At 40.7% G+C, this 26430-nt stretch overlaps 1 protein-coding gene across 1 annotated transcript; it reads right to left on the minus strand.

Moving 5' to 3' along the window:
* Nucleotides 1-2138: 2138 nt before the first annotated feature.
* xpo1a (exportin 1 a) lies at nt 2139-26398 on the minus strand. Its single transcript, XM_080759306.1, has 25 exons — nt 25794-26398; nt 24923-25052; nt 21477-21578; nt 19676-19748; nt 19484-19545; nt 19302-19346; nt 18168-18349; nt 15742-15790; nt 15525-15644; nt 15138-15266; nt 14568-14726; nt 12806-13003; nt 12224-12362; nt 11838-12019; nt 11059-11215; nt 10781-10944; nt 10405-10539; nt 9884-10067; nt 9695-9801; nt 9184-9378; nt 8692-8860; nt 7961-8095; nt 4423-4579; nt 4186-4282; nt 2139-3133 (listed from the first exon to the last, which is right to left on the minus strand). The coding sequence occupies exons 2-25, from the start codon at nt 25046-25048 to the stop codon at nt 2987-2989; spliced, it is 3213 nt and encodes a 1070-aa protein (XP_080615432.1). The 5' UTR covers nt 25049-25052; nt 25794-26398; the 3' UTR covers nt 2139-2986.
* Nucleotides 26399-26430: the final 32 nt, after the last annotated feature.

Consider the following 26430-nt stretch of genomic DNA (forward strand, 5'->3'; position numbering starts at 1 on the left):
CTTTGATTCATTTCATTTTCATGCTACCTTGGAAGTGTAAACCCTTATTGTACTCTATCAATAAGTATTATTACATAACGATTCACTGGGATCAACTCAGTTGATACAATCTGAAAAAGGTGAACACTGTTATAGTCTATAATATATGGTTTAAACATTCAATGATTAAAATAAAAAGTGAATGTATTGAGTGACATTTATAGTCATTTTTCAATAGTCCAGCTGTTATCCACCATGATTTAATAGTATATTAAATAAAGCTCTTCATGCTGCTAGCCCAGGTTCGACCCAGGGTTCTTTGTATAATGTCATTCAATCTCTTTCCTGCCTTTTGTGTCTCTGTAGTGTCTCTTTAAAAAATAAGGCAGAAATGGGGGTAGGGGTGTATATGGTTTACCATATACAGTATTCCGATGTCCTATGACATTACTGTTCAGTTTCATGTACAATTTATACTCTTTCCTCTTGAAAAGGACCCACAAAGCGATATAGGCCAGCGAAATCGTGACACTAATTTAATTTGAAATCACCTTTGAGAAATACGAGATCCTCTTCAAGTGGACCAAGAAGTGGGACAAAAAAAAGAAAAGGGACTCTGTTCTTTTTGTGTTCACATGGTCTATGCTGGTCTGTACACCTGAAAGAGGACACTGTTCTCTTTCTGGCCCACTTCAGGTCTGATCATGGGGCCTTACTGTTCACACTAAACTCTGATGTGGCCTTACTGTTCACACTAGTGTAAGATCTGTGGAGCTCAGACCTGTACTTGATTTATCATGGGTAGTCTTCACCTGAAACAAGACGGTGGTTTGTTGCTGTACTTCCTAATGTTCATAATTCATTCAGTAGCAGCCAGGGTTGACAAAGGTCTCAGCAGCACTTGCCCGTCGGGCAAGAACAGGTCATGTTGTACTTGTCCAATAGTTATGCCCACTTGCCCAAAAAGTAAATCTTCCATTATAAAAGGTAACATTTTCTACTTTCTGGGGCTGTGTGATAAAGAATGTTATACCTCAATTTGTATGCCAAATACTACATACTTGGTATAGGTTCACACGTATAAGTGTAGCAACAGTGAAAACGGCACATTATAGGTAAACACTTGCCCCCGTCGGGCAACCTGAAAGCAAACTCTACCTGCCCGAAAGTCTAATTTACCAGCCAGTGCCAGGTGGGCAACCCTTTGTGTCAACGCCTGATAGTGGTGTAAAAAATAATCGATTCTGCAATGAATCGCGATTCGGTCGCACACGATTCGATGCAGCAGTGTGACATAATTGATGTACCATTTACATATTTAATTCAATTTAATGTTAAGACATTTATGTCAAGGGGACATGAGTGATTGATTACACAGCAGTTTCTAAATACAATATGTTCAGTATACCTGTATGACTGCTTCTATTGACTGAAAATTAAAAAATGGCCATGTTGTGCACTAATATAGAAGTGTGATGCATCGTGAGTGACTGGTGAATCTTAATTTGAACCGTGAAGTCAGTGCCAATGCACATCTCTATAGTTCAGGCTATGCACTTTGGTGCAGTTTTTTCTACCAAATATTTGATAAAAAAAACATTTTCAAAAACCTTTTGTAATATACTTGGCTGTGTTAATGGCTGATGTATCCACAGCCTAGACTAAAGAGTAAAAGCTGAAGGAACATGGAACGCGTGTATTCACAGTGCATGTTTAAAACAAACCACATCAGGGACTAGAAGTGAACCTTAGTAGCGTATAGACTAGTAAGTCATTTTGGAGTGTTCACATGTGCAAAGAAAGTCTCCCTAGTGTCCGAGTTCACTTTAGGACTGAAATGATACATGTCAAAACACCCAGGCAACAGTTTGCTTATCCTCTGCCCATTTCAGGGCATCTAGCAGAACCTAGTGCACATCAAAGGCGTGGGATTTAAGCTTTATATTCTTATAGTAATGACTGTGGTGCCACTGTTTACTCTCCCATTTCTCCAGTTCTTTAGTAAACAGAAAATATTTATTATGGTTGGGATACTGGTGCGTTCAATCTGGAGAAAAAATAAATAAACATAAATGTAATGTAATTTTTTTCCTGGGCTTGTCAATGACCTTTTACACTGTAAAAAGTAACATGTTAGAAGTAGCACACAATCACAGTGATGTTTTTGTAAAAATAACCAATTTTATGTTCCCATAGTACTAAGACAGCTTTACAAACAGGATGATATGCACATAGACTTCCTTTGTTCAAAGATTCTTATCCAAATTCAGAACGGTCAGATTTGGATGCAAATCGAAGCTCCACCTTTCCTCGGGAGTAAGAGAAAAAGAAAAAAAAGCAAACCAAACTATGGACAGCAAAGGAAGCAGCATTATCTCTCTACCCTTGACCATCACATTCATCTTGCAGTGTACATAGGCCACACAAGCTCCCCGTTTTCCTGAAACTAGAGTATTTTGTTAAAGTAACCTCATGAGCTTTGAACTTGTTATATTACATATAAACAAAGAGGTAATGGATGGGGGGTGGGGGGGTGGGGTTGATACAAGGAATTAAGGGAATTAAAATAACCAATCTTTAATTTGTTAAACTTCATGCATGTCTAAACAAAGAAAAGTGTGACCAAACATAAAGCTCAAATTACCAAGAAAACAAAACAATAAAGTATTACTCAAACATCTGTATAAAATGCTTCTGTATGCAAAAAAAGGGATCCGCGATGTGGTATTTTGGGAAAGGGGGGGGGGGGTCACAATTCTCATTTACATATTGGCATTGATTTGGTCGACATACAACCGAGTGCTGAGGATCCTTCCAACCCTCTCCTCTCAAACGCACACATTTTTCACGCACACATTTTTCACACACGCACACGCACGCACACACACACACACACACACACGCTTGAAAAACACTATAGTCAAGAAGAGCTTCCAGCTTCAAACTTGACATTTTTCCTTCAGGATTGTACATGTGGTGGTTGTTTTTTTTCTTCCATAGTTTTCTTTTAATCACACATTTCCTCTGGGATTTCGTGAGGGTTGAGAATGCCAGGAACAGACATCTGGATCTTGTGTTTCTCTTCCTGGGCTTGGCGTAACGACGCCTCCCTCTCCTCCAGGAACAGGTCTGTGGTGTCCTCACCAGCAAACTCCTGCACACGAAAAAGGTACCATACATGAAGGGACAGTTCATGCACAGAGAACCGCAGGAGTCAACATTGCCCCTTAACGAAGGTGCTCTAGTACCGGGGATCTGCTGTTCGTGTTGAGTAAAAAACGATCTGATTGGATCAAAACTGTACACACACTCCTGAAGCGTAATATTGGAATGCCGTTGAGGGGATGTAAACAAATGGATTTGATCTCATCCGCTTGTCACTAAAAACACACACAATGGACGGGTTTGAGGGAGACACTTTAGAAGACACGTGTCTGGGACTGCTCGTATGCGAGGCTGCAGCTGGGTGCATCTCAAACAGCGCGGAGACTTGTTTACAAACGAAACCTCTCAAGATGTCCCCGCGAGAGTTGGGAATGCCAGAGTACTGCTTCAGTATATCTCCAACCAAAATAGTAACTTTATAAATCTATCTTAAAAGACGAAAAAAAACCCGCATGAGTTCTCTAATGTCATAAACTGTCAGAATCAGCTTTTGTTGCGTTGGTTTATGTGCTAAAATAATGACTTTGAGAGCCGTTTCCGTGTTACAATGGAAGTCAATGAGAGACAATTTTTTATTTCTTAAATTGCTAATAAACAACACAACGGAGGGAAATAACTCATGGAATAGAGATAATTTGCCCATAATAAGGTAAGAAAACAACCCAAACCTCTCAAAAAGTAGTCTTACCCGTTAATGATTATATCTGGTTTCAGTATTTATTTATTTATGATGTATTTTGACTATTTTCTCTATTATTAAGGTAATTGTAGTGGTCAATTTGTATTGGTGGTGGGGAGGGGGGGGGGGCGAGGGTTGCGAGACATGGCCAAATAATTTTTCGGGGGTCCCCATCCAAAAACGTTGAGAAAAAAAGTGTGTAAAAAAATTCCCATGGATTGTGGTTACTTGTATACCGGTACGCACATATACGCACCTACACAACACACTATGGTGAATATGATTTTTCAGAAACTAAGACATTCTATTCAGTATCTTTTCTAAAGCACAAAACCATTTGACTGTCATCTGGCTTCTCTGACCTTGATCTGCACCAGGAAGTCCCTCAGGTGTTCCTTGAAGGCAGGGATGTCTTGGTTCAAACTAAATAGGCCCGTTACAAACACCTTCACCTGGGCACTAGAGGGGAGGGGGAAAAAGTGGGGTGAGTGTGCAGTTTGGAAATAGAACCCGACGGTAAGTGTGCTGGTTCTGTACCAAATCACATATACAGTAAGTCACCGGGGCTTTGATGACATAAACCAGGCAAGAACACTTACTCTTGTAGATGTGGGAAGGCCGTCTTGAGAAGGTTAGCCACATATTCTTGAACATAAACCTGGTTGTTGTTGCTGGTGGGATTAAGGGATGCATTGATCTTTCCCTCCTCTACCAGGTTGAACATGTAGGCCAGGATGGAAGCATGCATGGTCAGACCTGTCAACACAAAGCAAGGAAAGCAGTTTAGCTCATCAGCAAGATTGGGTTTCCTAAACATTCTTTTAGACCACATTTTTTATTTGATCATAGAAATTGTTTTCTATGGTCCATCTTTTTGTGACCTTTGTATAAATCCATATCGGGTTTGACGATTGTTTAGAAACCAATGCCCATTTACTACTCACTACTGTTGTCCCAAGCTGGTGTCCTAAGATACCTGACATAATAGACTGGCTTCCATGTACTCTGTATTACACTAAGAACTCTGAGCTGCTGTGAGCTGTAATAGAACACAGGTAATGCATTATTAGTTGTAAATGTCTATGTTGATGGCAATTCTTATGGCAAAGATAATTACAGCTCACACATCAAAGAAAAACAACCACCCCCTGTATTTAAGCACTAGGTGGCATCATCAGTGATGTCACTGGGTTAGACCAAGTACATACTGTATATAAGGAGAGAATGTTTTGTTTGAAACAGAGTTACTGGACCGGTGGTGACACGCTAGTCATTGGATCAATTTGACACAGAGCTCTCTTTGAGCAACAATGACTGCGTTTCGATCTAAAATACTACCTTCCCCTGATCCCAATTCCAAGACATTTGGACAGACACCTCTTATGTACAGCAGGGCCAACAGATACAGCATCATGTACGACTATCTGTCTTCTGCCGACAACTTCTACCAGCTCTCTCCTATGTACCAAGACCTGGATTATGCAGCTCTCGATGAACCTGACACTGAAGACAAGACATTCTCTTTACTCCCTCCAATCTTGGATAGCGACAAAAACCTGGATTATGACACTGATGACAAGACATTCTCCCTACTCTGTCCAATCTCTGATAGCAACAAAATCAAAAACCTGGATTATGACACCGATGACAAGACATTCTCCCTACTCTCCCCGATTTTTTATAGCAACAACCTGGATTATGTCACTGACCACAAAACAATCTCCCTACTCTCTCCAATCTCTGATAGCGACAAAAACCTGGATTATGACACTGACAAGACATTCTCCCTACTCTCTCCAATCTCTGATAGCGACAAAAACCTGGATTATGACACTGACGACAATACATTCTCCCTACTCTGTCCAATCTCTGATGGCAACAAAAACCTGGATTATGACACTGATGACAATACATTCTCCCTAGTCTCTCCTCCAATCTCTGATAGCGAAAAAAACCTGGATTATGACACTGATGACAAGACATTTCCCCTACCATCTCCTCCAATCTCCGATAGCGACAAAAACCTGGAGTATGAGACTGACAACAAGACATTCTCCTTACTATCTCCAATCTCTGATAGCGACAAAAACCTGGAGTATGAGACTGACAACAAGACATTCTCCTTACTATCTCCAATCTCTGATAGCGACAAAAATCTGGATTATGACACTGATGACAAGACATTCTCCCTACTCTCTCCAATCTCTGATAACGACAAAAACCTGGATTATGCAGCTCAGCATCAACCTGACACCGACAATACATTCTACAATGACACCTTTGATAGTGACAGAATCCTGGATAATGCAGCTCTGCATCAACCCGACAATGACAAGACATTCCCAGTGCTCTCTCTCACCGACCATGACAACTTTGAAATTAGCGAGGACCTTGATTACACAGCGCAGTATCAACCAGAAACTGTTGACAGTACATTCATCATACTCCCTCCCATCTACCAGGACAGGTTTCATAGTAATGAAGACATAGATTATACTGTTCAGCATAAACGTTATGGAAAACAGGTTGAAGACCAAAGACCTGCAATCGCTCCAGTCAGATGTGAACTTCCAAAACCACAACCCGAAGAGGCAGTTACTACAACTGAGGAGTCCACAGCCTCGCCAACGCTTAGTGCGTGGAAGATGTGGCTAGTTAGGAAAAATAAAGTTGATGGCTTGAAAATGAAAAATAAAGTAGAGGAGGAGCGCCTGCTGAAGGAGGGAAAAGAGCAGGGGGAGAGAGAGCAGGAGCAGAAGAGGACAGTAGTGAAAGAGAGGTTCCAGGCATGGCTTAAGGTGAAGGCAGAGCAGGAGAGACATGAGAAACAGCTGAAGCAGAGCAAAGAGCTACAGGAGTTGCAGTGGAAGGAAGTGAAGCAGAGGCAGGCAGAATGCCGTAATTTACAATACAAAGAATGGCTCTGCAAGAAGAACCAGGAAAGAAATGAGAAAGTAAAGGAGGAAAAGGAGGAATCGGTCAAGAAGAAGGACCAGGAACACGAACGTCGAAAGAAGGCAGAGGACAAGTATAACGTATGGCTAGAAAAGACCAATGAAAAATGGAAAGCTAGTCCATATTATAAAGGCTACCCATCGCAGAGCTTCTATAACCCGATTCCATGGAAGCCATGGACGAAAACACCCAAGAATCCATTTCAGCGGAGACCACATAGTCAATCAAGATGTTGGCAAAGTCCCAGCACTGGTTACAGGTCAAGAGAGAGTGAGAGTATAGCGAAGCATCTGAAGAAGATAAGGCTCTTGCTGATGGATGAGTCCACTTAGAGCCTCAGAGCCTTTTTTTGTTCACATTAAACGGAGAATTCCATGCTAGAAGGCTTTCTTACCTTTATTTGTAGTCGTTACGTCCCCAACAAAGAGGTCCAGGTGTTATTTTGTGCTAAAGTGCATTATTGGCTATTTCCCCTAATATAAGCCCTCAATGGGTGTTGGGTTTTTGTGCCAATTCTCTTATTTCCATCGAAATAAGTAGTAAAGTGTGCCGCTTGGGATACTATTTACATTATGAAGAGAGGATATATATATTTAAAAACAATAATCTAATTCAATGCAATTCATTGTGGGCGTATGGTAGGGGAAATAGCCAATAATGGACTTTTTAACAAAATAACACCTGGACCTCTTTGGTGGGGACGTAACAACTACAAATAAAGGTAAGAAAGCCTTTAAACATGAAATTAGTTTTGGTTTGTAAGACCACATTTATGTCACTAGCTGAGTGCATGATGTTACCCTGCATTTGTCTAGATAAACATTTTTGTTTCTACGGAGCTCGTTTCCCTTCCGGGTTAAACAGGAAGGTGGGGGCCTCCGGGAGATCACCACTCGCATTAGCTCACAGCCTTTAGCTAGCAGTACTGTACAACCAGCTACATTTTCTCAGCGATGCGGTACAAACTCACAAATCTCTCCCATTAACTCTTTATTGCGAACGCAGTGAGCTAACTAAACAAACATTCATTTCTCTTCATTGTCAATGGCGTTTTTAAAACAAACATACCTGGAAACAAAATTGTATCTTTTCATCCCCAGTGTAATGTCTGACAAGACAACAGTGATTATGGTTATGTGTGGACATCATCACACATCAATATGATGGATTCAAACAGTGTACCTGCGGTGTGTGAGGTGTCAGTGACCACTGAGAAGATGTGTTGCAGGATGTCACAGAAGTATGTCTGGTAGAAGCTCTGTGCAGCCGCCTCCTCCTGAGCCACGCTTTGCAGGAGGGTGTACAGGATCTGTAGACCTACACAACACATCACATCATTAGTGTTGTTTTTTTTAAGTAACCCCTTTTCTTCTGCAGACATATTAAAACCCAAGGTTGGTACTACACAATGCCTTCTAAATCAGTGGTTCTCAATAAAAATATATTCAACATTTATATATATTTAAACACTTTCAATATATATTTTAAAAAGGGTATCTTTGAAAAACACACTGTCAGACACTTTATTAGGTCAACGTTTCGGTCGCTTAGACCTTCATCAGGACAGACAATATATTATATATATTCTTTCAGAAATAGCAGATGTACAGGCTCATAGCACGTCACTATGAGCTTGTATGTGCCATTTTTTAATAGCCAATGCTAAAATGACACAGATGCATTCCAGATGTTTTAATATCTATCGTTATAGCTAGGACTGTTAAAATCTACAAAAGGTCAAGGTTACAACACAAGCTCATGCACACGTTGCACAGTACAAGCATTCTGGGTGCAGCATCCCTCTGAGTGCATTTCCTGTTCGATATACAAAACCAAAACATTATCACTGACACTGACTATAGGCTGCATTTTCCGGGTGGAAGAACAGCACAGAACGGTGTTCATTTTGGTACCTGTGTCGGCCACGTTCCTCATGGTGTGTTTGAAGGCCCAGATAATGGAGTCCAAAACCAATTTGAACTGGGCTGGAGGAATCGAGAGGAAGGCTGGGAAACACTGCGAATTGACCGCCTGAAGGAGGTAGAAGAAGTGTGTCCTGTGTTCAGGGTATTCTTCAAAGTCCTGAAGGGGGCAGAGAAATTAGTCATTAGAGGTTACAAGCAAAAAGCCTCCAGGTTAGCAGAATTTGTGCAGACATAGGTAGGTTGCCATTCAATTAAACACATACAATAAACAGGGATAGAAAAGACCTCAAGATTAAGGGGTCTTATTACGATTAAGGGCTATGTATCCGAATCTGACACCAGATTAAATCTTAATTAGTTCATGTCTTTTATTGTCTTTAAGAAATTATACATAAAATTCTATACCGATAGATTGTCATTTTTAGTACATACATTTTTAATATCTTACATTATTCATATACATTTTCAAAGGGACGCTACCTTGTTGATCATATTCAACGTGCATTCGAAGATGGCATCAAAGATCTTGGGGATTTCACCGGTGATGTGAGCCCCCAACTTGTTGACTATGGTCGCTATGGTGCTGAGAACCTCTGGTTCCCTGGCAGCGGGGACGTTCCTCTGGTAGTCGATAAGCACTGCCTCCAGGAGTGGGGGCACAAAGTTCTCACCCACCTATACAACCACACAGAAAGTGGTGTGTGACAACATTCTTTGTTATGTCAGTTTCCTCAGGCACATTACTGGAACTCAGCACATAAACACAAATATTCCTCCCCGTTTCTGATGCCCTGTCTCTCTTCACTATATCGGATAACTTGTTTTAACGTTATTTTTCAGTGCCTAGATAGGGAAGTGTTATGTCACACTTTCAGATCATCCTCACAATAGATCGATATGGGGTTAAAATATATCCATGGAACATAGCATTTAGTGGACATATTAGTGATTATTAATTTATTAATAGGATGAAAAAAAGGTTTAGGCTCACCATCTGGGGATCATTGGAGCGACTGACCCAACCAGAGATCAACTTTAATGTTTCTCTCTTAACCGTCCTCATACTCCTGATCAAAGGCTGCTTGGTCACCATCTCACCTATTAGAATACCAGAGTGAAGTTAGCTTCAGAAAGCAGACACACACACCCACCCCCCACCCCCATTAGGATTGTAGCTTACCGTTGGTTTGAATGGCTGAGGATATATTTTCACTCAGACACTTATAGACGTTCAGCATGTCCAGGTAGATGCGTCCCAGCTGCACAACAAATGGGTGTCCTACGGCCTTGCAGGCCCTGACGTTAGTCTTCAGAATGCTGCCCAGCTGACGAACAGTTTCTGCATCCTTTAGGATGTCCACATTCTGCAGAGGGAGTCCACATGAGTGGTTAAACCAGAGTGGGGGATTAACACCAGTCACAAAGACGAGAATTTACATCGTGATGAGGTTGTAAATAGCACATATTGGACACTTTCACATGATACATCACTAAACCAATTATTTGATCAAACTAGAATGTTATTTGATGCATTTTCTGGGAATTGATTAATCGTTTTATTACTGCACTTAACCACGCTTTCAAGGTCTAATTAATATGCATAGTTACTTAAATCAATTAAAATACTAATTGACGGGCTACGGAATGCTTGACGAATGCCTTTGGATGTTCAAGATGTTTAGCAGGGGAGCTTGTCCTTACCTTGGTGGCCTGTTGGATGATACTGTCCCACACCTGGTTGGGCAGCAGCATGTACTTCTCTATTAGGTGCTCCTGGACTGCCTGGTCTGTCTGAGCCCCTATCATGTAGCCCACTGCCTCGTAGAATGTATGGACCTGAAGTCAGAGAGGACAAGCAAGGATTAGAACTGGGGAACAGATGGAATTTGTATTATAAAAACCTTAAGAGGAATTTTCTATTAACTTTAGGTATTCACTATCTATTCCTCACATTATTGAGACTAATCCTGATTTGTTGTACTGTACTGACTACATTCTTCAACAACTATGGAAGAGCATATTTTTCAACAAGCTGGAAGTGATAAATTAACACATTGGTGTAATTAGGAGGACGTACCTGCTGTGGCTGAAGGTCACAGATGATGGTGTTTATGTTATTGAGGATCTCATCAATGAAGGGCATCACCTCTCCCACCTGAACTTGGACAAAATGACGACGACACTTCTGGGCGATCTTGATGAAGGTGTCACATGCCATGTCCTGCACACCATCATGGGTCTCTGAAATCAGCACGAGACAATTACAATTGAGAACCTTTACAAAGATGTAAGAGCCAGTCTACTCGGTGACACTAAGATTAACATATACTAAATCAAAATCTTCCAGTTTCTCACCGTGCATGAACTCAAACAGCTTGTTGACGACAGTCTTCAGGAACTTCCAGTGGGCGCGTAGGAAACGTGGATATTGGCCCACGATGTACATGATGTTGGATGCTATGATGGCCTTGTTGTCTTTGCCTCTCTTTTGCTCACATAGCCCTAGTAGGTCCTTCATTAGGCAGGACAGGAAGGTGGGGACAAGGAGTCAGTTAATACAGTCTGACTGGATGTTTCAGCAGGTTAAACACAAGACTTTTCCTACCATTTTAACACCAATGTCGTCAAAGAAAAAAACATGAATGAAAAATTAGACCTGGTAGATTTAAGGATTCATTACATCAATGGCTAACCGGTAGATGAGCCTTTTATGTAAAAATATCACAATTTGATAATCGGTTTATAATCATAATAAATACATATTTCACATTTTCAGTTAATGGTTAGTGACCAGGGACACTTCGACACAGAGCTAGTTGTTAAAACTAGTTGTTCAAGGACAGGTGCGTAGAAGAAGGCAGTCAATGCATGAAAAAAGGGAACAACGACAATGCCTCCTACAGCCAAAGTTTTGATTGGGAATGCAATATTTCGGTTGCACTGACCTTCATCTTGTATCACACAATGAAGGTCAGTGTGACCGAAACAAACAAAACATTGATTGTATTCTTAATAAATACTCTGGAAAATAGGGAATCCTGTACAGTTTTCACTTAGAGCCAGACACATAGACCTAGACTTGAAATATCTTACATTTCTGTAGTAGGTACAAGATGTGAATGTGCGCCGCTCACCTTGATGACAGTGACCAGGAACCTCTTCTCGTCCTCCTCGTGCATTGCCCCACTGATGGAGCCGATGGCCCAGCAGAGTGTGTTAAGGTTCCTCCACGACCACTCAGTCCCATTCACCTGGTTGTGGAGCTTCTCGGTCATGATGCGCTCCGTATCCGCATAGTCCAAGTGGGTGAGGTACACTACAATTTTAGAGAGATGGAGAGATACATTTTTTATATGGAAAAAATGCGGTTGCTTGATTGTTAATTTGTTCCGATGTAAGGAATGATTCATTAACATATTAACACTATTCACAGACACAGCATACCTGAAGTGGTATGGGAGATGATGGGATTAACGAATGCAGCATGACAGCATTATAAGCGTGCAGAACTAACACTTACCAAGCGTTTCTCTCATGTTCTTGTAGAGGTTGATTGAGTCCGTGTCCTTCATGAACTCTCTGACCACCTCCCCCTGGTCGTTCTCCACCACCAGCACCTCCTCTGGCTTGGCCATACGGCTCACCATCAGCAAACGCACCTGCAGGAACAGACATGCGTGGAGGTAATTATGTATATAATAAACAAACAATGAAATGTAATTTAGATAGGATGTTTCCCCATTAAGTCTCAAATGTGTCAATAAATGCTGAAATGTTATATAGTAAAAAAAACATTTTTTGTAAATGAACCAATCAGCAGCCCTGATTTGTACACTGAACAGTACCTTTAAAATGTTTGATGGGTGCAAGCCCCTCCTAAGCTTGTCTAAGTCTGCTTGTGTGAACACAAACACGATGATTTGATTGGCTGATCACCCCATAGCGATGATTTGATTGGCTGAGCAAAGTACATATTCAGGATAAAAGTAGGGCAGAAAAGTGAAGACACCAAAAGTGATTGCCCCTCAATTCACACAAGTGTGATTTTTAAATTGCAAAGTTACGAATTGACTGTGCACACACACACGCAAAGCTTCCCTACCTTGGACAGCACAGGTAGGTAGAGGTGTCTGCGTGGTGGTACATCAAAGTGCTGGTTGCCAGACAGCAGAGGTGACGTTGAGGTGGAGAAGGGACTCTCTCTGTAGAGCTCTGCTGCCAGGTGGTTCCAGTACTCCAGACAGATCTTAAAGATCTCCGTCTCCTCCACCTCAGACACCAACAACATGTAATGAAGGGCCTGCAGAAGAAAAGACAAGTACATGTCAGGTTTCAATGGGAAATATATATTTAAAAGAAATGCGGTACCAGCCAGGTACCCTTCACATTATGACAGCTTAAGTAAGTGTGTTGCAACCGCCTATATGTAATATATAAAAATAATCATATATACCTAATTATTTCGGTTATGAACCACAATTCATGACCATAGGTGAGAGTAGGAACAAAAATTGCTCGGTAGAGCTCTCTTTTCGTCACAACAGTGTGGTAAATTATATCAACGACAGGTAATGCACAGGGGAAATTGGCAATGACTAAATGAATTAAGTCTTTTAAAACAAAGCTACAGTCAGCTCAAAATAGACTGATCAGGGTTATACTAGGGATGGAACCCAGAACCCATATAGGAAGGAACCAGTTCAGAGAGCTGAACTGGCTCCCAGTAGAATCAAAGGTTACAATGGCTAGACTAAACATGGTCCATAAAATTAAATACGGAGAGGTCCCAGAAGTTTTAAGAACATGTTTCAGGCAGGTAAACGAGGTACACAACCATTTCACCAGAGCCAGTATTGCAGATGTGGTGCTCCCTGCTTTTAAAAGTAAAGTGGGCAAAGGCTCATTCATTTATATAGGAGCCACACAGTGGAATAGCCTGGAATCCAGCGTTAAACTGACCTCCAATTTGAGGACATTTAAACAGAAGACTAAGAAATGGCTACTGGAAAAGGTTCCCCTATAAAGGGTCATCTTAGAGGGATGGATAGGGATGTACTTGTTGTGTTGTGTATGTAATGTATGTATGTACTGTTATGTATTTGTGATGTATTTTAAAGTAGTGTTCAGTGTGAGAGGACCCCAGTGGAAATAAGTCTTTGGACTTTACTGTGTAATCCTTGAATCGCTGATTATAATGTTGTATTATGATTGCTTTTCTAAATAAATCAAATCAAATCAAATAAATAAATTGGGGAAGGTGTGTAAAGGGGGGGGGGGAAGGACACTAGAGAATGTTCTGGAAGATAAATAATTGGCTTTTAGATTTCTCACGCAATCAAACTGTCAGCTATCAACACAGTTCAGACATTTCACTCTGTTTAAGTTCCTGATGTCCATGTAAATGTTGAATTGACAATATCACGACCAGTTCTTGGTAGTTTTTCCAGGCCCATTTGAGGTTCTATGAAAAGGGGCCACGGTTTCGTGGAACGTGATATATGATGATGTATGATGATAAGAGCACCCCTCACTTCACACGGGTGTGATTATATTCAGCTATTAGTGTAGATTTTCGTCTTATAAACATTAAATTCCCATTGACAATGAATAGAGAATTTACGTCATACGTGTCTGATCAAATCTGCATTTTTGTCTTACACAAACATTACATTCACATTCACATTGAAATGGAGAATTTACATCATGATGTACGATGATAAGAGCGTCCCTCACTTCACACGGGTGTGACTTTTACATCTAAAACTCGTTTTTGGGGAATCAGAAATTGGATGCAGTGAGGATCAACTTTGTTATCCTGCACAGCAATAATTGACCACAGACCTGAGTCATTGTCTCCATCTTACCTCCATAAGTGTCTCTCTGAGGTTGGGTCTCCTCTCGATGAGCTGACCGTGTTCTTTGAGGAAGGTGCAGAGGAACAAACTGAGGTTCTGGATGAAGTTCTGCTCGTCGTCCTTCCCATTGGCGTAGGCCAGCCGAATGTTAGTGTTCAAAGGTAGCATCTGGCCAGAGCAAGGGACAGAAAACAAGCCTTTTCAGTGGATTTATAAAAAGAAAAGATTCACGCTTAGTGAAAAAGTTACTTTCTTTTATTTAATGCAATAATAATAATATACGGTAATATGCCATTTCAAATAGGATAGTATTCGTCTCCCATTTACAGAGAGCAGGTGACTAATTCCTTCCAATTTCATACTGTTTAGTTTGTATTTCAAGTAACCATAAACTCTTAACCGTCTGGTTAATCTCGGTAAAAAGATACCCAGCAGATAAATAGTTAAGCACAGTAAAAGGACTGCGTGTGCACTTCTTACAAAAGATAATATGCATACAGAGTGGGTCAATAATAAGACAGTGTGTATGGTTATGTATATGTCCTGCCTATAAAATAAGCGTATGTGTTTGCCATGTACCTGTTTGAGCTGACACATGGTGAGGGTAAAGAGGTTGACAAACTGCTCTTCATACTGATTGACACTCACGCCGGCGATCTCCGTCAGACACTTTAACGTCACGTTGCGAAACATGGGCACATTCAAGAACTGAAATTCACACAAACAATAAAAGAAAATAAACAGTTTGTAGTAGTATTGGATATCAACTTTGACATTCTAGCATGCATTACACATCAGGATCTGTACACGTTTTCTATTTTTGAAACAAACAAAATACTGTGCATTGGCCTACTAATAATCCACATATGTGGTATTATATAAAAAGTTAAGAAACAAAGTCCTAGAAGATGAGGTGGAGTCAGACAATCATAATAGAAAACTAATTTAACATCTTTACTGTTATACCTTGTACACCAGCGTGGTGATTAGTTTCGTCTCAAAGATGTAACCCAGCGGAATCCAATTTAGAAAGCGAAGAAGCGTTTCCAGCGTGGCTTGGACCAGAGGGGCATTCTGGGAGTTTTCCTAATGGAACAAGGATTCATGAGATAACATTGGGTTTTTAAGAGAATACAACAGGTAGATGGCCCCGATATCCATGCTGCAGAGGGCTTTGACTTACCATAACAAACTGGCAGAGCTGGAATATTTGTGAGAACTCATTGCACATGCTGAAAAAGATTGAGATGATCAATGTTTCAGTCTTTTGGTAGGTTAGGTTCAGTAAGGGGTGGGCGATAAGGAACAATATAATATCACGATATGTTTTCAAGCAGTATTACGATGCATGATATTCAGTTTATTATATTGAACAGGAAGCATTGTCTTCAGGCAATGAAAAAACCTGCAGTATACATTTGCTCAATAATTTTTACTTCAAGAGCAACAATTCAGTATAAGAATATCTTGTACTAAGACTTTGCTAATGAAATATATATACCGGTATATGTTTTTAAAGTACATTCATGCTCCACAAACACATCTGTCAAAGCTGTTTCAATTACATTTAATTCAGGCAGGAAATAATCTTAAATGCTTAATCAACCAGATCATAAAGAAAATAAAACGCAAGGGCTGAGGAGAAAATACATTTCATAAGAAAGTAATGGGATTTGTATATCTGAAACAGATTAACCCATTTAGGACCGAGGTAGATTCTAAAAACGACTTCTAAATCTGAAAAACTTCAATAAAGACACGTTTTCTCTAAAACAATTTAAGCACTGTCTTATTCCTTTCATTCCTAAAACAGAAAAAATAGAGCACTGAACTCCGACGTCACTTTCAGTAGAGGGAGCCAGTACACAGGTTAATGTATTTCTTTATTGTCTCGACCAGGCCAAAGGCATGGGGAGAGAGAATGTTTTGCACGTCCGTGTGTGTCCCCGTCCTTCCTTCCTTCCTTCCGTCCGTTACCAGCTAATCTCCGGCACCGTTGGCCTGATCCATGCCAAACTTTGCACACACACTCCCTGGATGCCAACGATGAACCTCTGCCCCAAATATTCCTCAACTGCCTGTTATAGCGCCACCATGAGGCCGATTTAGGCAAAACCCATTTATGTAGATTACTTGTACACATTTTATCCATACATCAAACAATTCGGTATACACTATCTCCATAGTCATGTGATCAACACGGATCTGCACCAGATTGGCTTCCAAAGCTCACATGATTCAATGGTCAATTTTGTACCAAATGCCACAAATCACAAACACAGTGTGCAATTTACGTGAAATTATACACGAACATTTCCACTATGCCGAGCATGCCATGCCACTTCATTTTTTTTCAAAATCACCCTCATGGTGGCGCTATAACAGGGCAATTTATGATTCTACCAACAACTGCATCGATCTGTGTACATCTTTCTATATGTGCACTCCCTAGAGGCCATGGAAAAACAGTTTCCCTGCATCCCTCCACATCTGCCGGATTGTGCAAAACACATTGTTTACATTAGTCGCACAGATTTCATCCAAATCGGTACATGATCTCTGTAGTCATGTGATCAAGATGAGTGTGTTGGATTTCTCAGATTCTACACTGACTGGCTAAGTTTTCAGGAGTGGCCCGTTTTGTACAACATGCTGCACACATAATTCTATCCTCAGAGATGCTATGAGTGATCTGGCTCTGCATTTCCTCAACAAAATGAAGACAATTGTTGCAAAAAACATGCCAAACATCACAAACACTCCTATCCTCCTGGTGGAGAACTGTGCCCAGAAGGGCACTTTTTCTAGTTTGCATTGAAATGCCCATAGGGGGATTTTAGGTCGCTTCATATAAGAACTGTTTGAAAAATAATCGATCATCCTGGCCTTTCTGTCAGGGGGGTGGCTGTGCTTCGTTAATGATGTCCATTCATATTTGATACAGCCAGTTTCTGGAGAAAAGGGAATTAATGTGGCCGCAATAGCCTTGAAAGTTGAAACTACATATTATGAAAGCAATGTCGCTGCTAATATACGTCACACCCAGCTGCCAACACGTTCCTGAGATTCCTCGTTCACGTAAGCTCAGCTGGCGGTGACTCGACTCGTACTAACCACGAAACATTAAATATATAAAATAAAAACTTAATTAACATGTCAGTTTATGTTGTGCGACGGGCAGCTGCAGCCATCCCGCCTACCCGGGAATGTAGTCTCTGGGTTGTTTGACTCGTTTCTAGCGCTTATTGTGTTACTCTTTGGGTATATTTGTACATTTCCACCTTCAGTCGATGCTTCATATCCATATGAGTGAAAAGGCCGGGATGATCGGTTTATTTTTCAAACAAAGTTCTTATATGAAGAGATCTAAAATCCCCCTATGGGGATTTCAATGCAAATAAAAAGTACACAAACCTGTGGACTGGCGCCCTCTACTGACAGTGACATCAGGACTTCGGTGCTCTATAGCAGATCTACAAGCTCACAGCGGAATCATATCTTGACAAGCTCTTATTTTAGCAATTAGACTTATTATGAAGTAGGTTTTAAGTGACTAAGTGAAAGACTGGTTAGAAAGTACAGTGTAGTGCACTGCCCTGAATCTGTTACCTGTCTTTGAGATGCTTGGCCTTGACCTGAGTCATTTGGCCGCTGGAGAAGTCAAATACCTCCTCACTAAGCAGTTTGAGAATGATCATGTTGTTCTGACAGAGGCTCTCACTGGTGCGACTGGCTCCTACGATGTCACTGATGAAGGTAGGCCAATGCTTAGGCCACTCCTGCTTCAAGATCTAGAACCACAGAGCGTGAATGATGTTAAGTCTAGGGTTAAATAATGAACCAGAAAATTAAATATATTTTTAGGCCACAGTCAATTAATTGAATTATCTGTATAGAGCGTCGTTGTCCCGTCCCCTTTCAGAACAACGAGTGGCCCAGGAAATAATTCCCTATTAATTTCCCCCATAGACTTTTCAAAAAGTATTTATTTAAAAACGTTTACACCGCGAACTCGGCTCATGACAAATCATGACAATAAGCAGAGATGGAAGGAAACACTTTGTTTTGTTTTGTTTTTCTTCTTACTAATTATTTGATCGGCCCAAAACATTGTGTTTATCGTCATGATTTGTCATGAGCAGAGTTGGCTTTGTCCACGGTGTAAACGTGAAAAGCCTATGGGGAAAATTTATAGGAAATTATTTCCTGGGCGACTCGACGTTCTGAAGGGGGCGTGACTACAACACTCTATGGTATCATGTTATAATAAATTACAATATATGCCGTTTAGAACGATACCCAATTGTAATTGTTATTAGTTTCAAGGAAAAGTAATGTTTTTTTCCTGCTAGCTAAACATACTAAGCAATTGCAAGATGTCTGTTTGAGTTCAGATAGTATGTTATGAGCATAATTTTGTTATACTTCCATTACCTTATGTTTTTGTCATTTTAGGATCAGAACTATTTGTATAGATTCTAAGAACTTAAACAATTGACATATGACAAATGACATAATCAATTCTGAAAAGTATTATTAGTTACAGGCATAAAGCCCTATAGTCATCATTGTCAGTAGCATGTTTTGAAACATCTCTTTGCAGTCTGTGTATGATTCTTGCACAATGTGTGTCCCAGTATTGTGACACCAAATCTCTGCACCAATATACCAAAAACTAGTCTATGACATTTTGCAGCTTGCTGTACAGAGGGCATGGGTTTTCTACCAGTCATTTTCCTTTACCTGGACAAGGATCATGTTGAGTTTGGCTATGTACACTCCCTCTTTCTGCAACACAGAAACAGATTTAATATAGCAACACATGTCACATGAAGTTCATCCGAGTTGATCATGAGCTTTTCATATGATGTCACATGAAGTTCATCTGAGTTGATCATGAGCTTTTCATATGATGTGTTCATCACCTCTACATTTGCAGGATCAGATGACGTCTTGATAATCAGTCCGACAACATACTTCTTGATTCCTGGAAACACATGGAAATGTTCATATTATATTACAGCTACACTCGCCTACAAAACAATATAGTTTAATCTTTTCATTCATTTTGTGCCATCTCTGTGAGAAAGAACAAGCATATCGAGAGTTACACATACCGTCACACTGATTTCTTGGGAGAATCTTCCACCGAGTTTTGATGACTGTCTCCAGGATCTGCAGTGCATAGTACTGAGGACAGGGGATATTACGGGTAAGATGTCAGACAGTTACATAGGGAATCAAGGACTAGAAGACAAGAGATGCACAAGTTATTGACACTGTCAACATGTGACTGCTTCTGCATGCCTGATGTCATATCACCCCTTTCACTTTCACCGCATGACACACATAATCGTGTCATGCGGGAGTGTTGTCAGTGCACATGTGCAGCTTGTTTTGATGACGTCATGATATTGTAAGATAGAAATATCGTCTGCCTGTGTATTTAATGCAATGGAGATAATTAATTACTCAGCACAAAAATCATAATCTCCATTTATTATGTTTTTTTTTGTGTAGATGGAAGCAACTGAGAGTTACAATAAACTCAGTGCTAACTTGTACTTCTAGCTCATAGCGCACCACAGAGTGGCGCGCTACGAGCTTGTAGGTCTGCGATTTTTGAAAAGTCGTGAAAATGTGGCGCAAATCTTTGAATATATATTTCAGAGTGAACATTTTTAACTAAAATATTGGCTTCAATTCATGTGAAGCATAGCAGATGTATAAAAGCCCATGAACCCAGACAGGTTGTGAACAGTAGTCAAGTGTCTGCATCTCTCGAGCCCTGGAACGAACAGTAATCGAACAGGGAGGGAAGAGAGCAAAGTAGTCTGTCCCCGTGTAAAGCCAGTAACACTCCACTGAACATAGGAGGTACTGGTGTTAGAAAGGGACGACCCTTTTGACAAGGGTTTAATCTTAAACATTGCATTATGAAACTGGGGGGTCCCTGGAACTACATTTTGAGATGGGGGTCCGTGGCCCAATAGAGATAATTCTGGGGATTCATGACATAAAAACATGGGTTTTTCAGATTTTTTTAAGCCTTTTTTTTAATCGACGTCAGTCCAAAATGGGTTAATTAAATATCTACGCTGACAATATCCAATCTACCAGCTCACAACATGTCGCAACATGACACATTGTGAGCTTGTTATCTCCAGAATAGATGAACATGCTACATGAACAAACAAATTAATAACGGCAGTGGTGGTCTAAAATTTAGAAGAGCACGCTTGTGGACGAACACTGCTGATGTGCCCTTGAGCAAGGTACTCCACTCCAGCGGAGCTGCTCAGCGACTGTGGTTGGGGAGTTACCAGCTTTTAACACAATTCTGGCCTTGGACGTGTATACGTAGTTTATATCAAAACCATGGGGTGCCTTGCACGTGTATAGGAGTCTTTAGGTCTTTTTGATTGATATATAAAAAATAGGTTGGCCTCTCCTTTTGCAATGTACTCCTTGTTGATTTGCGCATGCGCACTGCCTTTCACTTTCTTGTTTGCGGCTAGAAAAGAATGGCTTGTATCTCCTAATCTAGGGAACTCTCTATGGTTTTAACCAGATGGGCAATGTTCCGTCTTCAATTCTGACTTTAGCATGCCTCTCGTTTGGAATATTAACGCTTCTAGAGAGACTTTAGCGTGACCAGCATGAGGTAAGAATGGAAGATTATGTCTCCCGGTATTTGTGGCTCAGCAATCTTCTTTGGATAAACAACAAGGTCAAATAAATACCTATGACAGACTTATGAGACTTTTTGCATGCATGTTGATGACAGTCAATCACACGATTATGAATTAAATGGTCCCCATTCAATCTAGGAAAATAATGTTTTTTTGAATGCCAGCCGTCTGAAAGCATTTACAATTGCAGAGGGATACCATGCCATTAGTGATCCTTATTCCTTACTTTTGTTTTCATGTTCTGGGAAAACTCCAGGATGGTGTCTACCCTGGTCCAGGCATCTGGATGGTCCTTCAGGTTGGTCAGTACCTCTTGGGCCATCCGTTGCTAAGAGAGATCAACCACAACTGAGGTTATTACTTGCGCAAGCAGAGCGTGCAAGTAATGTTATTAGTCAGGTGCTACGATGCGCATGTCCCTTAGCAGCATATGATATGACGTCATATGCTGGCACGGGACATACGGAAGCAGACCGTGCAGGTATGTTTTCCGTCATGCTACGAAGTGTATGTCCCATGACGTGATGAAGATATGTACCAATTCCAGGGTACAATTGGTTTACGATGGTGACGTAATGATGATATGTTTCAGTGTCAATCAACTCACAAATTACATATACATACATATATACATACATATGAGCATATGCGAATAAAATAATTGAGGATAGAAAGAAAAAGAAAAACCGTAAGGACCAAGAAAAACAAAATAAAAACCGAATGAATGAAACTGATGGACAAAAAAGGAACGGCTTTCAAAAAGACGGAATTCATACGTTAAAAAGGATATGAGTAAAATACCACTTGAAAATAAAAAACTTAAGAGAAACAGACGACTTCGAAATATCCGAACAAAGGAAACGGATGAAAGACGAAAGGAACGGTTGGTTATGCGTAAAAAAGATCTCAATAATATGGGAATACAAAAACTAGAAACGGAAATGAAACTCATAAACTAGAACTGTGTGATCAAAGAATGGATACAAAGAAAAACCAAAACCATAAGGACAACCAAATACGTAAGGAAAACCAAATAAATGAAACCGATGGACCAGGAAAGCAATGTTATTGAGAATGTTATTATACTGTATACGTAACATATTTTTTTCAATTAATATATATATTTTTTTCATCTGATATCCATGACTTATTTCTTTGAGAAACTACAAGTGGATACTGGACACTTCTAAAATGATGGGACTGTATTTCCTTTATAGATAAACGATTTTACCATACTAAATACTAGTTTTTTTCCTCCAAAAGCAAGGTATGTTGCAAATAGCTAAACCTAATAATTCAATATTGCAAACGTTCTTTCACAGAGAGGCTGACATTTGAAAGTTTGTAGCGGTCTACAGTACTTGCTTGCGCACTAGTAGGCCAAAATGGCCTACTTGTGTGCAACAAGCAAGTAGGCACTCGACAGTGCAGTTCTAGTTATCTGTATTTTCTTGGCTTCGTGAGTAAAGGATTTTTAGTCATGTACAATATATTTTTTGAGGGCCGCTAGCCCCTCCTATGTCCAGCTTTGAGGGTTTGCGTAAACACAAACATTGAAGACAAAAGTGTGTAAACACAAACATTGAAGACAAAAGTGTGTAAACACAAACATTGAAGACAAAAGTGAGGACGCAAATTGTGATTGGCCAGAATGAGATGATAAAAGCGACCCTCACTTCACACAGATGTGATTTTTTAATGAACGCAGAGCACCAAATTAATAGTACTTAGGTCCATGATAGAGGAAGCGGGGGCCGTAGCGCCCGCGGGACAAAACGTAAATGTTGGCTGCGCGAGTGCGTGGGCGGTATTAAAATACCTGCGGACAGTCAAGATAAAACCCGCAAAATCCCACAATTAACCAGATACAGAGCTTATATACACGTTAGAAAAATATTAATGTGTGAGGAGAACGTATAATTTCCCTAGTGCGCTGGACAAGCACCGTGGAGTCTCAAGGCCTATTCATAGTCTGGATTGTCGGTGGTAAGGTGACCACCGCTCCGGCGGTGAGCCGAACACCGGAGCTGAAATAACGTTGAGTGGTGGTGAGTAAAAACAGAGAGAAGGGCTGGAGCGGTGGCGGTGGTTTGCTCTTCACCGCGGCTCGTGACGTCATGTTGTAGTTCGGTGGTCACCCCACCACCGTAAATCCAGACTATGTATGAGCCTTCACTCTCTCCAACAGACATCTTCAGGCGCTCCCAGCTGCCGCACCTGTCCATCATTAGTAATCACTCTGTGCATTTTTCCCTGTGTGCACCACTCAGGAATAACATTAAACAGAACACGAAGATGAGTATACAATTTGTTTTATAACCAATAACGCTGGCAGCACCTCTCTCTCTCTCCATGTCTCTCCATCCACCGTGTGCACACTGCTGCGCAGTGTCTGTGAGTGTCACATTATAATATATATATATATAGCATAATAGGCTTAATCTAACACTTTCCCTCTATCTGTGACTGTGATCAGCTACTCACACTAATATATAACTTCTCTCTCGTGCATGCACGCCTGCTCAATCTCAGCAACTGTTTGGGTAAAATTGCGGGAAGGTGTGGGACTAAATGGGACTTCCTTTTTTGTTGCGGGCGGGAGCGGCACAAAAATGAAATGATTGCTCTAGCGGGCGGGATTGGTCTGAATTTCAACGGGAGTGGGTGGGATTAATAAATCACTCCCGCGCAGGGCTCTAGTCCATGTTTGACTAAACATTTTCCCAGATCATTATGTTCTACTCGGGCTGTGCAACAGTCATTACAAACGAACAAACGGGCCCAAAGCAAAATTAATTTGGTGGTTGTGTCTCTTCAACATTTCCCCTTGGTGAAAAGATTAGTTCCCTGGCATCCCTAGGCCAGGGTCATAACAATCACACCCTCTCACTATACTGTGATTAGCCACAATTAGATTTTTTTTAGAATGGGATGAATCTAGAGTTGCACTTCATTGACTTCCCAATGGTCCCCATTCATCCAATTTGCTTTTGCGATCCGCTTGTATTAAACAACACTCAACATTGCAGCTCTAGGCCAAGCTTAAATTATCCATTTTCAATCTGCAAAGCATTCGTTTCATAGATATCCACCGTAGACTACCGGTACTACTGAGTGACTTTCTGTCAAGACATTCTCTGCAGGTGATTATTTTTGGATAGTGTTGGAGTTTGGAACTTAAGCACTCGTCGAAGTCACTGAACAGGTCGCGGTGCTGCCTCGTGCATTATGTGAAAATGCGAAACTGGTGGTACGGAGGGCCGTTCAGTGACTTCGACGAGAGAGAGAAAGTAGCTCATAACATGTCTATGGTGGATTTTTATGAAACAAAAGCTTGGCAGATTGAAAGAGGATAATTCAAGCTTGGCCTGGAGCTGCAATGTTGGTGAGTTAACGTTTAATATAAGCAGATCGCAAAAGCAAATTGGATGAATGGGGAGTCAGTGGAGGGTATTGCAACTCTAGATTCATCCCATTATATAAAAAATCTAGAGTTGCAAATTGCGGCTATACAGTGATCACTGTTACCCGCCATGACTTTCCTCCAAATGTCCTGAATTAAGAATATCTCAATTTAGCACACATGATGTGTGAAATCCTATACTGCACAGAACAGATGCATCAAAGTGATACGAGACTTGGCCAATGTCCAATGATGGAATGTTGTCTCACCTGGGATCCAATATCATAGTACATGGAATTGACAACATTGTCCAGCAGATTTATGTCCAGCTTCTGACTGAAGTCCAGCAGCTGTCTGGCTGTGTGATCCGCCAACATCGTCATTTCTGCTGGCATAGAGCTATGGCGGGGGGTGGGGATAATGAATGTAGTGGTTAGTTAGTTGTCCTGACTTTCCATATCAAATAGCTAACAACTTAAAGGTTAAACTTGTAGTATATTCCAATGACAGCGCACGTATCTTAGGGTGATATCATACAAACTATGACCAAACACATCCGCATAAGCTTCATTTGTACATTATACATAATCAATTAATCAATAAACATTAAGTGAGGTGAAACTCACAGGCTTTCACATGTGCAGTTCAAGGAATAAAAAGCACAGAAAAGCCTGAAAATGCATGTTAAAATCACTATCATGTGAATTAAAATAATCCTAAATCACATTAGTAGTGCATTCAGTAAAATGCTTGAATGCAAGTACTTCTCTGGACACCCAAAATGTGAACCAAAGATGGTGACAGTAGCAAACTAAATCAAAGGGAGGAACAGCTCCCCTATGTGGTAGCATGTATTTTTACAGCAGCCAAGCAACCCCTCCCAAATATAAGCATTAACGCAACGGCGCCATGGTGTGTCTGTGATGAATGATGTAAACAAATCAAACAAGTCCAGAAGTACGGGGGGGAAATCCGTGAGTCGACCAACAACAATCACTAGCCTGTGCCTAGCGCTATAATCCCCTGTTAGTTAATCCAGTGTTATAAAAACAATACACACCACTTTTAAAAGCAAGACACACAGAAACCTGATGTCTAATGCGAAGGGCAACACATTGTTGTGATTTCGGCCAAACTTACCTGGTCGTGTTCTTGGTTTTCTCGGCGAAAAAGAAATGGTTCCCCCTCTTTATTATAACTATTCGACTGAATGGAAGCTGACTAAACTATCTCATGGCACACTGCTGTGGACACAACGATAGCAACTTAGCTAGCTTCCGTGGCTAACAGACTAGTATATCGTAAACGTAAAACGATTTGTAATGCCCTGCAATTATTTCCACAAATTAGCAACGGAGCACAAACGCTTTCTGTCAAATAATAATAACAATATTAGCCTGTCTCTCGTAACTAGGACGAAGTGCTAACTGTGCTAATAGCACCAGTTAGCATACAAAATGCACACAAGTCAATGAGATTTCGGTGCTAACGTTAGCTCAAGCGCTAGCACATACAGCCAGATTTCTACGGAGTCACTTATTAGTCGTATCCCGGGTCATAATAATAAAGATGACGAAATAAAACACTCTCGGGGTTTTATTTTTCTTTTTGTTTCTGCTCGGATTGTTTTTAAATAATGTTGGATAAAGCAGGAGTGTTTTTAATGCGTGGATATAGAGTGCTTCAGTTCTTCCTCCAGTCTCGAGCTCATGCTTCAAACCCAAAGGAGGACCGGTTGAAACCGGTTGAGACCGGGATATTCCATCTCGCTCGCGCG

The sequence above is a fragment of the Protomyctophum bolini genome (assembly GCF_963924005.1).
Source record: "Protomyctophum bolini genome assembly, chromosome: 3".
NCBI classification, from domain to species: domain Eukaryota; kingdom Metazoa; phylum Chordata; class Actinopteri; order Myctophiformes; family Myctophidae; genus Protomyctophum; species Protomyctophum bolini.